Below are 15059 nucleotides of genomic sequence, written 5' to 3'. Positions count from 1 at the left end.
AAGCACTGTTCATACCACCATTAATTCTAACTACAAGCCTGCAAATAACTGGGTCTGCTATTACTGAATGGAATGGCACTTGCTGATCTGAGAAGGATGGGAGGTTGTTTGAAATCACAGCCTGGATGTCATAGCAGATGTCAGCAGCGAGTGTGTAAACTATTTGGGTCACCCAGGTGGCGATGATCTCAAGGATAATATCACATGAATATGATGCATAATTTGAGGTCATTTATCAAGCCATGTGTTAAGTCACAGTGCAGGTGACATGTTATGATTTCAAAATCATTTTAGCAGCCATAGTTTTGAGTTTTCGTTCATAACTTTAGCTTCACTCCAAAATAATTGTTTATAGAGAATTTCTCAGGTTTTTATACTGAAAAAAGCACCCACTCACTTTCAAGAAACTTAGTAGTGCCATAAATATGCACATATGTATACATTTATATGTATAGTAAATGTCTTTGGTTACAACTTTCAATGCATGTCACATAAACTATACCCTTAACATTGCTTACCTTGCCCTTGTCTCCTGACCTTGCACCTACTGCCGCCTGACATCACCAATGACATCACATATAACATACTAAAACATAATTGACGACATTGTCGATGACATAAAATATCACAGCATAAACTACGTTTTCAATGACATCATATCACATTTTTTCAGTCCCGTTAGCTCAGTGGGGTTGCAGCTAATCTCATAAATGCCATTGGAGCCCATGTCCCTTGTGTCACCCTCACACAGTGCTTTATTAGCACTGAGCTGCATTCTGGGACTTGTAGTTCAATGCTTCCTTGAGCGGTATGTACTTGAAACTAAGCATGGGTGTAAAATCCGTTCCGTTCGCGGAATTTGCAGATTTTCTGCAATTTAGCGGTCCGCGAATCTCGCGAAATCGCAGAAAAATCTGCAAAATCGCGTGCGGAACGGATTTTCAAAAACTGAAGTACATGAAGCACTTACAGGGTTACAGCAGGTGCCCAAGTTGAAGCTAATTTCTTTGTAACCATTTACAAAATGGTTACAAAGAAATTAACTTCAACTTGGGCACCTACCATAACCCTGTAAGTGCTTCCTGAGCGGCGCCTCCAGAGTTGTTGCCTACTTGCAACTATTCTCTGACCCTTCTCTGACCCTCTAAGCAGGGTCAGAGAATAGTTACACGTATGGCACAATGCTCCAGTCTGTCACAAAAATTAAACCACAACAGGAAGCACTTGCAGATAAGGAAGCAGGTGCCGGACTTGAAGCTCAAATTCAGTAACACATTAAGCAGCCCTCGGTTGAGGCTGGGCAGGTGTGCTTTCTCCCCATAATCTACAGTGGTGTACCAGAGGGTGCTGTGATGAACCAGAAGGTGCAGTTGTGAACCAGAGGGTGCTGTGATGAACCAGAGGGTGGCAGTGGTGAACCAGAGGGTGGCAGTGGTGAACCAGAGGGTACTGTGATGAACCAGAGGGTGGCAGTGATGAACCAGAGGGTGGCAGTGATGAACCAGAGGGAGGCAGTGGTGAACCAGAGCGTGGCAGTGATGAAACAGAGGGTGGCAGTGGTGAACCAGAGGGTGTCAGTGGTGAACCAGAGGGTGGCAGTGGTGAACCAGAGGGTGCTGTGATGAACCAGAGGGCGGCAGTGGTGAACAGAGGGTGACAGTGATGAACCAGAGGGTGACAGTGGTGAACCAGAGGGTGGCAGTGGTGAACCAGAGGGTGGCAGTGATGAACCAGATGGTGGCAGTGGTGAACCAGAGGGTGGCAGTGATAAACCAGAGGGTGGCAGTGATGAACCAGAGGGTGGTGCTGCTAAACTGCCCGGGAGCCCTGTGGGTGTGAGCCCCTGCGATGCTGAGCTGCCCAGGGGTTGTGAGCCCACGCACTACTGAACTGCCCCGGGGCTCAGTGTGTGTGAGCCCCCGTGCTGCTGAACTGCCCCGGAGCCCTCTCAGTGTGAAAATCATTTGTGCTTAGTTGCCTGGGAGCCCTCTGGGTGTGAGCACACATTGTGCTAAGTGCCCCTCTGCCCCCAGTACATATATACCCGTACCGCACAGCACCATTATGCTCTTGCACCATAAAGTCTGGTGCCTGGATGCTCCTGATCCGTGTAGGTGGTACCACCGTCTGGTGCAGTCAAAATGTAAAGTCATAACTTGCTACACAGCACCAATAAACACGTGTCCCTCCTGGCACCGGTATGCGCATGTACCAGGCGTGGAGCACCCGCATGCCACTGCACCCTACTGCCCAGCGCCAGCATGTGCCTGTACGGGGCAATTTAGTATGAGATGGGACATTGTCCAGCAGCAGCAGCTGCATGCGCCTGAACCCACTGAGCAGGATCAGAATGGCTTTGTACCAGCACGCGCAGCAGAGCTATCTTGGACATCTGAAGGATTCTGGGGTCCTGTGCCAAACCCTCGGCGCCTTTTGGCACGCTGGCAAAGTTACAGGCACACGTGGTCACATATTTGTGCAAATGGCACAAAAATCCGCGAGTTTGTGGGAAAATTCGCGAACTCACAGATGTTTTTGCCATTTCGCACAAAGTCGCGGATCGCGAATTTGCAAATTTCGCCCATACTTACTTGAAACTTCAGGTATGGAAAGTGCTGTTGGGTATGACGAGGGATCACAAAAAGGCTAGGAGTGATCATGTGGTGTATGACCCATCCAATAGCAAAGTCCAAAGTGGGTTATAGCGTCATTGCAAATGCTAGGTTTGAGAAAATAATCACATAATCAGTGCTTAATTTGAGCCAGTAGTTTCCGGTGCTTGGCGCCAACATATAATTGTCAGCACCAGCATTTATGACATCTGCCACATGGTGGCGCTGTCTGTATAGTTTAGAGATGAGTAGAAGAAAAGCTTATCATTAATATAGTATATATTAAAAATGACTAATAGCTGCCTCTAAAGCCTTTCTTATAGCTTTGGGGGGGTAGGGCTGAAATAGTCTGAATTGTCATGGACCGCGCTGGCAGGGGCAATGGGTGGAGCAAGCTGCAGTGGCCTCCTGTGGAGGGCCCTGGCCCTTATTCTTTTTACAAATTAAGCACAGCATATAATGGCTTCTTGTGGGTATTCTTTGCTCATTTGATGGCCATTCTGAAATCTGACTGGATTCTGGTCCTAGATGGCTGGATGTCAACAGCTCCAGCTCTACCGCCAACATTAATCGGTATTCGAGGCCGCTTGTAGCATCATTGCTGAATTTTAGCTTGTCTCTGTGTCCCGTTGTCTCCTCTAGGTTAGACCTCTTGTCCCATCTCTTCACCGGTCTGTGTGATGGCATCAAGGGACCATCATGGATGACACAGGAAATGCATATCAGCATTGCTGCATTACATCTCTGACCTTCTATGGTCTTTATGCTAACAGTATTGCCGCTCTCAAGTCACTGTGCAAATCACGGACATGGATCCTGAACATGTGGGCATATTCACATTTGACCAGTATCCTTGGTGTCATGGAAAGTACATATCCTGTGACCTCCCCAATGAGATCACAGGAAGTGATTTAAAATTATTTTTTTTACAGAGTTTTATATAGCGTGAACTTGACCTGAAGGTATCGGGTATCAGAGTGCTTTATATAGCACCAGTTGCATTACATGAGGACACATTCATTTTTTTGTTAGGCACGGGGAGATTAAGTGATTTGCTCAGAATCACAGGATGTTCAGCATCGTTGCCGAGACTCGAACCCTGTTCCCCAGATTTGAGGTCGACCGCTCTAGCCGTTAGGCCAACTCCTCTCCCTCTTGGCCATTAACTTTAAGTACACAACAAAAATTGGGATCACATTTTTAGACACTGTTGAAGTCACAGGGAGCAGCTATAAAAGACAGATAGTTAAAGTGTACAGTTTATATATGTAAGAATCTAATGAAAGCAGATAAAAGGCAGCCACATCTGGAGCAGGAGACCGCAGGGGATGCCCCTGCCATCACTTCCTGTGCCACAGAATGCCCGTCCATCATTTCCTTGTTATGTTTGAGTGATGTGGTGGTAAACAAAAGCGCCTCTGTTTGTACCCCCTTGGTTCTAGAGACTCTGTGACCCCTGGATTCTCATTATTGACATATACACACTTCTCTAGGTCTTCTCTGCCAGGTGTGCTGCTGCATTGACAGTCGCCAAGTACCGCTCCTGAAGCTGTAAATACCCAATTGAGTCTCATCTTTATATTTGTATCCTCTCTCAAGCTCCCAACATCTCAAACATTTACCATCACACCTTGAGGTGGATTGCTCTTAATTTCTCCTCTTTCTTTTCTTCCAGGAGATCTTAAGAACCCCAGCTACTCCATCCCAAGGGGGACCATCACCGCGGTCATCTTCACGTACATCATCTACAACGTGCTGTCGCTCATGGTCAGCTGCACGTGCGACAGGTACGTGTCCTTGGCCATTTTCTCAAGGGCCGGATCCTCTAATGAGGAGGATTTTCCCTGGATGGGCAAGGTTCATCTGTATTCATCAGTGCCATGTTGCTCAGCCGGAAACTAAGCTCTCAGAGTGTTCACAAAGTCTTTGTAGTCTATGTTAAAAGTGTTCAGAAAGGACGTAAGTGCTCGATTTCTTTAGGTACAGGTTCAGATTTAACTTTACCAGCAAAAAGAGAGACTCCCACTGATCGTTTACCCTTCCTGCACCTCATGTTAGAGGGTTTTCACTCTAGAACTAGGCTTGGGTGGTGAACTCCACACCGTTCGCAGAGGGTGTGGAGTTCTCCGCACTCCGTGGAGCACGCAGAGTTCCGAAAAACTCAGCTCCACAAAGCACAGCTGAGTTTTTTTCCTTGTTCATGCTCGCCAAACGTTGGCATGTGCGAGCGAGGAAAATCCAACACCAGACCACCTCCTAGTGAATTTCTCAATGTGAGGGGTTGCGGATGATCACAATCGCTCACGTTGAGAAACCAACCGTTCGTGTTGAGGAAGCTGCCGCTCAAGTAGAAAATCTACTCGAGTGACATTAGCAGCTCCTTCTTGCGCTGCACATGGTGCGGTTTGTGCTGATTTTCCAGCGAGGGACAAACACTCAGCACGAAAAAGCAGCGCGAATAGCGTGACCTAACGCACTCTGCCGCTTGTGGAACTCTGCATAGCGCAGCAGAGTTTTTGGGTTATTTAGCCGAGTTCGGCATAGCGGAACACCGCAAACTCCGGCCAGGCCTACCCAGAACATGTTTAAAATATAAACATACATTCCTGACATATACAGTCTGAACTCCTTCTTGTATCTTGAGATGCGCCAAACATTTAATTAAAATGAGGATGTCCGCTCGCTGCTTGTGCCTTGATTTGGATTGATGACACCTGAGAAAGGACTGCAAGGGTGAGTGTGTAATTAATTATAAGAAATATTTATTGTCTACTGCACGCTACTGTTGGTGTACTTTTTGACTTGCATTAATATGATATTACTAGGGAAGAACATTAATGGAGGAATGGGCATAGTGCCATAAAACTTAATAGAAGGATATCTCTTGCAGCTCTCACCGAAAGGATGAGCAGAGTTGGCTTTCGGAGTATGTTGGAAGGACAATTGTTATCCTCTTGGACCTGTTTTCATTGTCTCCTTAGGTGGGTTGTATGACGTTACAACGCATACTTTTACAACGCATACCTTTACAACGCATTTTTTACAACGCAACATCCATTACAACGCATGCCATTACAACCAACTTTTAAAAACAACCTTTACAACGCATTCCATTACAACACATACTACCTTTACAACGCATACCATTACAACGCATAACATTACATTGCATGTATGGTAAGTATTGGATAGAGTTAGGGGTAAAAATTACTATTCTAACTCCAGGGGGTGCAACAGTAGGGTAAGTGTTGGATGGTAATGGTATGCGTTGTAATGATATGCGTTGTAATGACTGTGTTGTAATGACTGCGTTGTAATGACATGCGTTATAGTGGTATGCGTTGTAGTGTCATGCATTATAATGGTTGCGTTGTAATGGCATGCGATGTAATGGTTGTTGCATTGTAAAAGTTTTGTTGTAATGGTAGTGTGTTGTAAAAGTTGCGTTGTAAAGGTTGTTTCCCCCTTAGGTGACCACCTATGTTCCCAACTCCCTTCCTTCTTTCTAAGATCCATTCCTCTATGGCAGATATAGCCACCCAATCAGGATTTTTTATGTGGTCTGATGATCTAGTTCCAGAGCACCAGATTAAGGTTACTTATTGACCAGCTGCTGATACAAGAACACATTTCAATGCCTCAGACTCCTATCAGATTCTATCTTTCATCCATCATGGCTGCTACATGCAAGTGCATCTGTGCCCACTAGAGCAACCTTAGTTGGCATCATTGGTGACCCAAAAGCATGCTCCTGTCTCAGAAATAATGTGGACAGCCTCATGGTACACCTCATATACTGTCTATAAACTCTGGTTTCCAATCTGCTCCACTTTATTTTTAGTGTGTGGGGAGGTTCAGAAGTGGATGCTTATCTCTAAGGATGCCCACCATTTTATATAGTCTGTATATTGTCTGGCTCTATTCACGTCACCTAGTAAAGTAAGGCTCGCCCTACTGCTGGTCAGCTTGAAGGGGTGTCTAGCCTGAAGCTGTGGGAAATAATGAATTCTAGATATTTAAGACACAGAGCCACATATATCAATATTGGAAATAGTGATTACCTAATTGCGATTTTCTGCAAATCGCAATTAGGTAATCGCTATTTTTAATGTATGAAACTCCATGAGTTTTGTTTAGCGTTTCCTAGTGGGTCGCAAATCGGCCCACCTCATGAATATTAATGAGGTAGGTCGCAATTTGCGATGCATTGGGAATTGCTAAAATCACAGGTATGGTGGCCTCCGGGGGTCAGCAGACCACCATGTCTGTGATTGTTTTTAAATTCAGCAATCTTTTTTTTTTTAAATGTGACTTTCCTTATGGAAAAGGGGTTGTGCTTAAAAAAGAAAAATTAAAAGTTTTCTTTTCCTTTGTTTAAGAGCAGGCAGTGGTCTGTGGGACTACCGGCTCTGAAAAACTCCACTGCCTGCTTTGAAAAAACTTTTTTGCTCCCTTGGGCACCCCTTCCTATTTGCGAGTGAGAAGTAGGTGGTAAAATGTGAATGTTTTCGATCGCATTTCGGTCGAAAACATTCTTACATACTGCTGCATTTCACCATTAGGAAGGGTGATCCTAAACACGCCCCTTCCTAATACCAAATCGATATGTATTCGCAATTTCAAATTGCGATTCGATAACATGTTACCGAATTACAAATTGGAATTAATACATACCAAAATGCATTTTACAGGTCGCAAACTTGCAACTGGTAAATTGCATGATACATGTGGCCCACAGGGTTTTCACTTTTCAGTAATTTACTCCACCTCATTACATACTTGTGTTATTTTGAGGCTATTGTGGGTGAAAATGTCTAAGTAAAATAGCAGAAAGGAGCAAATGCATTTACTAGAAAGTAGCAATGCAGCCATCAAAAAGAACATCAACATAGGGTATATGGGAGTCCCGAGTGGGCTCGCTACCTCAACCTTAGGCCCTTTCGGAGGAAACAGGTCTATGGTACCTCAACAGAGGGAATAATCTCTCTAATTAGGGGTCATTGTATGGCATCACAGATACATTCCTGTAGTGCTGCATCCTCCTGTTGAAATACTAAAGCGCTTTCTTGGAAGAGTAGAGGAGAGTAGCTTACTATAGCTTTATAGCCCGCCGGAGCGGGCAATACCGGCTATTAAACGCCGGCAGTAGCGATATAGGCCCGAGCCACTAGAGGGCAGAATGTACTAACAAATAAAACAAAGCATTCAGGGAGCGCGAGGGGATTGGAATCCCCTCAGGCTCCCTGAAGCCTTTGTTCACAGCCAGAGCTGTGAACAAAGAAGCATTGGAATGTTGGAGCTCCAGGATTATACCAGCCATTATAAGCCCGGAGCACTCCATTGGTTTCAATGGAGCTCCCAACATTCCAATGTTCTAATCCTCCTTAGGGCATGTTTGGTGGGAAGTGTGTGGGTTTATTGTGTGTGTGGACTATCAGAGGAGTGTTTTGGTGTCGTGAGTGTTGGCCCAAGGGATGCTCTTACCTTCTCAGGTGTAAATCTGCTGAAGTGTGTTGGAAAGTATAGTGTACTGAGCAGGAGAGAGTGATGAGTCGGCTACCTTCATACATCATCTTTGTGTGTGGTAGGAGAAATAGAAGTTTAAAGTGTGGCTTATTTCGCAGGTCTTTTGGTGGGGGGACCGGTGGTGTGTGGCTTTTCAGTCACTGTGATCGTGTAGCTGCACTATACACATGTGAATTAGCAAAAAGGAGCAATACATTTTTGAGCTTGGAAAGGACCTGGGACAACTTGCATCCCAAAGTGGATTTTCCTACTTTTCGGGACTGATCTGTGGCAAATCCCTTCTCGGGTCCTGGTATAGAAAGAAACCATGAAAGGTGTCCACCGTCACTGGGGTTCCTGAGGCTTTGGTGAGTTGCAGACGGGCACCAGTTGCAGGTGTGGATTAGTTTAGAGTACGTGACAGGTGTATTGCAGGCATGTGACACATTGAGGTAGGTTCTCATGTTTTCTAGTTGTTTTCCAAGTATGGATCTGGTGTGTTGCTATTGTGCAGCAGATGTGTTTGAGGCGGGTTTTTGTGTGTTATAGTTGTGTTTCATCTGTGGACCTGATGTCTTGCAGGTGTGTGGCAGATGTGTTTTAAGTGGGTTCTCGGGTGTTCCAAGCGTGCCCTATGCAAATGAGGGAATCTCTTTGCCTCTGCACCTGCGCCATATAACAGATGTGGGCATAGATGTAAAGAACCTCTCACAAGGTGCATGTGCCCCTAATGGAAGCCATCTGGAGGGGGAAAGTGGGTCCCATGGACCCCCCCGGTCATCCCCTTACAGGCCGGTGCAGTCACTGACTGCACCCACCTGCAAGGGGATCTCTAATCCCCCTTCAAACTGCGGGGGGGTACCCGAAGCACTGTGAAAACACGGAGCGGCTTCAAAGCAGCCGCTCCATTTTTCACAGGAATTGCTGCTCCCAGGGCAGCGCATTCACCCTAATGTGGTACATTTTCCTTGACTGCCCCGGGCACACCTTTTAAAGGTATGCCCGGCGCATTCAAGGAAAATGCATCGTATGTGTAAAGCGGCCCCTGGCATGGCAGGTGTGCGGCAGATGTGCTCAAAGTGGGTTTCCGTGGGTTTTAGTTGTGTTCCAAGTGTGGGCCTGGCATGCTTCAGGTGTGTGGCAGATGTGTTTGAGGTGGGTTTTCATGTGTTCTAGTTGTGTTCCAAGTGTGGACCTAGCATGCTTCAGGTGTGTGGCAGATGTGTTTGAGGTGGGTTTTCGTGTGTTCTAGTTGTGTTCCATGTGTGGACCTGGTGTGTTGCATGTGAGTGGCAGATATGTTGAGGTGGGTTCTCGTGTGTTCTAGTTGTGTTCCAAGTGTGTATCTGATGTGTTGCATGTGTGTGGCAGATATGTTTGAGTTGGGTTCTTGTGTGTTCTAGTTGTTTTCCAAGTGTGGACCTGGTGTCTTGCAGGTGTGTGGCAGATGTGTTTGAGATGGGTTTTCATGTCTTCTAGTTGTGTTCCAAGTGTGGACCTAGCATGCTTCAGGTGTGTGGCAGATGTGTTTGAGGTGGGTTTTCATGTGTTCTAGTTGTGTTACAAGTGAGTGTGGACCTAGCATGCTTCAGGTGTGTGGCAGATGTGTTTGAGGTGGGTTTTCATGTGTTCTAGTTGTGTTCCAAGTGTGGACCTAGAATGTTGCAGGTGTGTGGCAGATGTGTTTGAGGTGGGTTTTCGTGTGTTCTAGTTGTGTTCCATGTGTGGACCTGGTGTGTTGCATGTGTGTGGCAGATATGTTGAGGTGGGTTCTCGTGTGTTCTAGTTGTGTTCCAAGTGTGTATCTGATGTGTTGCATGTGTGTGGCAGATATGTTTGAGTTGGGTTCTTGTGTGTTCTAGTTGTTTTCCAAGTGTGGACCTGGTGTCTTGCAGGTGTGTGGCAGATGTGTTTGAGATTTGTTCTTGTGTGTTCTAGGTGTGTTCCAAGTGTGGGCGCGGGATGTTGAAGATGTGTGGCAGATGTGCTTGAGGACGTTTCTCATGTGTTCTAGTTGTTTTCCAAGTGTGGACCTGGTGTGTTGCATGTGTGTGGCAGATATGTTTGAGGTGGGTTCTTGTGTGTTCTAGTTGTTTTCCAAGTGTGGACCTGGTGTGTTGCATGTGTGTGGCAGATGTGTTTGAGATTGGTTCTTGTGTGTTCTAGGTGTGTTCCAAGTGTGGACGTGTTATGTTGCAGATGTGTGGCAGATGTGCTTGAGGACGTTTCTCATGTGTTCGTTGTTTTCCAAGTGTGGACCTGGTGTGTTGCATGTGTGTGGCAGATGTGTTTGAGGTGGATTCTCGTATGTTCTAATTTGTGTTCCAAGCATGGATCTGGTGTCTTGCAGGTGTGTGGCAGATGTGTTCCAGGAGTGTTCCTCGTGGCATTTAAGGCAATCCAGGTGTGTTCTGGGTGCGACAGGTATTTTTTGCCTGTCGCTGCTGTTGATTGCAGCTACACTTACTTCTTAGGTCTTGCCTGGTTTCCTAATTAAGACAGAGGCTATAAAACTAATAGAGCCTCCTGTCTCCCTGTCCTGCTAGTGATTTGTTGTCCTTTGGTGGCCATAACTCCCTGGAATCGCCATCCTAAATGCTGCCGGGAGCCAGAGAGCGCGGTGTACCGCCATGAATATGGCGCAGCTGACATCTTGTCTGCAGCTTCTTTCGGAAGTCTGTCTCTTCCGCACCAGTGGGGTCAGGATGCAGAGGAGCAGAATCACTCTCCCACTGCCCTTTTAAACAAAGCTGAACCTTCCTCTGTCATTAGCAGGGCAAGAGTCCTAAAAAAAGAAGTGGGGGGGACGCTGTCACCAGAAGTGATGTCACGACAGGAAGTGACGTCACAAAAGGTGGCTTGAACCATCAGGCTCATTGCCTCCCCTCGCTCACCCCTTAGATGCGATTGCATCTGAGAAGCCAGCGCATGAGCAGCCTGCTGTGAGCTCCGATCACGTCCCAGAGAGGCCAAAGAGTGAAGTCCAGCTATTTGGCAGGGGGGACGGTGTCCTCCCGGTAAAATAAGTGGGCGGAAGCCGTCCACCAGCGTGGTACCCCAACTCGAGCCCTGATCATTAGAAAAGTTGCTGTCAATCCCTAAACTGTACCCAAACCTGGTTCTTCTGTACCTCCACAATGACTAGACCTCGAGCGTACACACTGTTCGTCCCTTGCGACCATGGCACAGCCAATCCCGTTGGAGCAGTGACAGCGCGATAATGGGCCTGATTCGCAAAGGGCCTCAGCATTTGTGGCATAGGTCCCGCGGTCGTGGGGGAGTCTCTGCAGTTGGGCGGAGGCCCCGCAGTCGAGGGGGAATCTCCACACTCGGTCCCGGAATCTCCACGATGAGAGTTCTTGTTGCCGATGTTCCGCCACGAGTGCGGAGGCCCTTTGTGAATCAGGCCCATGGACTGCCCTTTACACAGATATTTGTGTACGATAACCTACACATGCAAATAGCTCCCTTTCCAAGGCAATCCCAGTCTATGGGGGTAATAAAGGCGTTGGCGGAACTGTGCGTTGTCTGAAGTTTGGCAGAGCCCCTTCACCAACCACTCAAAGCCCTTGTTTCTTTTAGAGATAGAGAAACTGACATCCAACTCTGTCTACAAGTGTGACCTATGTAATCAGGGACGTTTTCAAACCTCGTCTGGGGAGCTGGTACCGTCTATGCAGGGCTCGAGTCGGGGTACCATGCTGGTGGACGGCGTCCCCCCACTTATTTTACCGGGAGCTTGATAACTGGAGCAAATGGAGCCACACATTCACTCTTTGGCCTCTCTGGGGCCAGATCGCAGCTCATTCAGAACGCTGCTCACGCGCTGGCTTCTCTGTTAAAGTCGCATCTAAGGCGTGAGCGAGGGGAGGCAATGAGTCTGATGGTACAAGCCACCTTTCGTGACGTCACTTCCCGTCGTGAGGTCAGCGTCCCCCACTTCTTTTTTTAGGACTTGTGCCCTGCCGCTATGTATATCATGAGAGGAACCTGATGAAGAACTGCATCAGAAGATATGACTGAGGACTTCTTCCTTTTTTAAGTAAGACATAATAGGGGTTAGTACACCAAAAAAAGACAAAACAAGAAGTCGTCAGTGGTTCTTCCTGACCTGATCAAGGCAGTCTCACCTTTCTCTTTGGGTTCAAAATCCTCTTGTATTTTTTGTTTTGCAAGCTGACCTCACGCGCACAGAAACGTGACAGCAGCTGGAACCTAACAAAATAACATGTGTATCTGCTATGTTTCAATGGTAAATTAAAATGGGCTCCTGGCATCACAATGCAGGCGCACATCATGACGTTCAGTTCACGAGGCGTCATGAAGCTGTTGGTCATGCTGTAGTGAACCCATTTCAAAATTCCCGTCAAGTACTTGCACATGCGTCTTCTTAATGCATGAGCTTACATGTAATTGCAAAAAAAGCAATGGCAGATTTAATAGCTCGGCATTTTAGAGTCACTAACTATTGGATTTCTTAACTGCATTTATATTGTATTTGATTTCCTTTTGTTAACTGTGCAAGTGTTTGTATGTATTCTGTATTCGAGTTAAAACCCCTAACTATCTTCTAAGATAGCCATCTCCAAGGCATTCTTAGAAACAACAGCATCCAGGACCTAAGGACAGCGGGATGAACAGCAGTTTAAAACACTGAAAGTGCACTACAGTGCTTAATTTGAGCCGGTGGATTCCAGTGCTCAGCACCGGCGCTTAATTGTCAACACCAGCACTTATAACAATCTGCCACATGGTGGTGCTGTCTGTCTAATTTAGAGGTCAGCACAACAACAGTTGCTAAGTTATTCAATGTACATTAAAAATGACTAATACCTGCCTCCCAAGCTGTTCTTCTACCTTTGGGGGTCTGAAGTAGTCAAAATGTCTCACTTACAGGTGTGTGATGGTTAGTAGTTGTGCTTTTTCTGTCACTGTCCTGGCGAAGGCCCTGACACTTTTCTGTTTACAAATCGAGCACTAGTGCACGGAACTACACACTGTACAGGAACTCGATAAAGACCTGAGAGTCGGGTGCAGAGGGGACCCCCCCAAGAAAAATTTCAGATTTTCACAGATCAAACCCTCTCCACGTGATGCACAGCACAGAAAAAACAGCACATTTCTCCTTTTTCCCATTTCTTTTACCTGGGAAAAGTTTAAGTGTTTTTTCTGCTTTATTTCTCACAGTTTGTTTGTGAACATCTCTCATTTGAAGAGGACTGTTCTTGCCATTTTTTTTTAATATAATTTTGTGCTGATGTGAAATGGACTCTTTTATGGTACAATTTTGTTGCCCAGTAACTCCCTGACAAGCTTCAGATTGCATTGCCTGAGTGGCCCATCACTGTACGGCAGGCTCTGGGCTTGTTGATAGCAGTGAAATGCAGCAATAAAGGGAAAATGGACAAATAGTATCCGGGTAATGTGCTGCTCAGTTTGCAAGAATCGCGGTTTATTACAGATTTTATTGGTTCCTCAATTGTAAGTTGTAAGTCAGGGCAGTCACGCAACACCACCCCTTGCATTTCTGCCCACTCCGCCCCTTACCGCTTATCATGGACCACAGAGCGCTTAGTTTGTGGAAAAATATTGGCCTTATTTAGATCTCAACAGATGGAATAGTCCGTCACAAATGTGGCATATATCCAATCTGACGATAACAATCTCTATAGGATATAATGGAATCGTAATACGGCGGACGGGAGATCCGTTACGTTTGTGACTGAGTTTTCCCCTCCGCCAAGATCGAAATCAGCCGTATCAAACTACAGGAGGTATCCCATGAGCCCCAAGGAGACTAGAGCAATAATCTGTATCAAACAACAGTGTCTCAAACAAGGGTATTATTCTAAGGTCAAGTACATGTGGTACAATTAGTTGCGACAGATCAAATCCAAAGGGGGAGAAAACCAGGGAGACATTTTCTTGTGAAGGTAAATTGTATTTCAATCGATAAGCATGTTGGACATATAAAACTTCATATGTACAAGCACATGGAAGCCAGCACTGCGTTACATTAAATGGCATGTAACCTACAAAATACTGGGTACAAGTGCTCGTGAAGCTTTGTGACGGCGCAAGTGACACGTGACGTGGTATATACAGCTATAGTGATAGGTGTAACAAAAGACAAGTGGGATTTTAATATTCTTTATATATTTGGGACACCCAGGCAGTTCATGGTACATGAATACAGAAATTCAAATGTTTGGGGTATTTGGAAATGGGGGCACTAGGAGGTCCGCGGTGGAGGTCGACAGCGTTTCGGCCTGCAGAAGTGTTAGGCCATCATCAGGACCAGGTTACGGTTAATTTAATTTGCAGTGTGGAGATTCAAGGGCTGGCTCTGTCCAAGAAGATACTAGGATACACCTGTGGAACTTGATGAGTAGCAAGCAGGGTGGAAGGGATTGCAACGAATGCGAGGGGGCTGTTGATCGTCCTGCTTGAATCAAACAGCCACGTCAAGGAATGAATCTGCAAAGCTGGCGTGAGTCGGGCAATGAATTCACACCAGAAAAGCAGCTTGAACTTGCCAAAGTGACATTTACTTCCGCACCTCCTTATCCACTTTCCATCTTTCATCTCACTTGGCGCTAACTCTCTTCTACGATATCCTACATTGTCTTTTCAGTTTCTACTTTGTTTCCCTCTCTTCTCTTTCTTTATTCCACTTGTTCTCTTTTAGTCCTCTACCCTCTTCTTTCCCTTCTCTTAATTCTCCTTACCCTACTTATTCTCACTCCCTCTCCCCACTTCTCCCCTCCTCCTCTCCTCCTTCTCTCTTACACCTCGGTGTTCCTGTTCGTCTCTTTCTTCACTCATTTTCATCCCTTGCTCTCATTTTCTTCCATCTTGTTCTACTTTGCGCACCTTCCGTCTCAACTTCCTTCTCTCCTTTCTAAGGGGGCAGATGTAGGTAAATATCATTTACCGATTCTA

At 46.1% G+C, this 15059-nt stretch overlaps 1 protein-coding gene across 1 annotated transcript in view; it reads left to right on the top strand.

The window, feature by feature from the left end:
- The window catches only part of LOC144790700 (solute carrier family 12 member 9-like), a 525473-nt gene that overhangs the window by 199366 nt on the left and 311048 nt on the right, over window positions 1-15059 (top strand). Inside the window, exon 6 of the mRNA XM_078665423.1 lies at window positions 4288-4399. Coding sequence (XP_078521549.1) covers window positions 4288-4399 — 112 coding nt within the window. The remainder of the gene's footprint in view (window positions 1-4287; window positions 4400-15059) is intronic.

The sequence above is a fragment of the Lissotriton helveticus genome, chromosome 11 (assembly GCF_964261635.1).
Source record: "Lissotriton helveticus chromosome 11, aLisHel1.1, whole genome shotgun sequence".
Lineage (NCBI taxonomy): Eukaryota > Metazoa > Chordata > Amphibia > Caudata > Salamandridae > Lissotriton > Lissotriton helveticus.
Note: the sequence above shows the minus strand (reverse complement) of the source record. Positions and strands in the feature narration are given on the sequence as shown.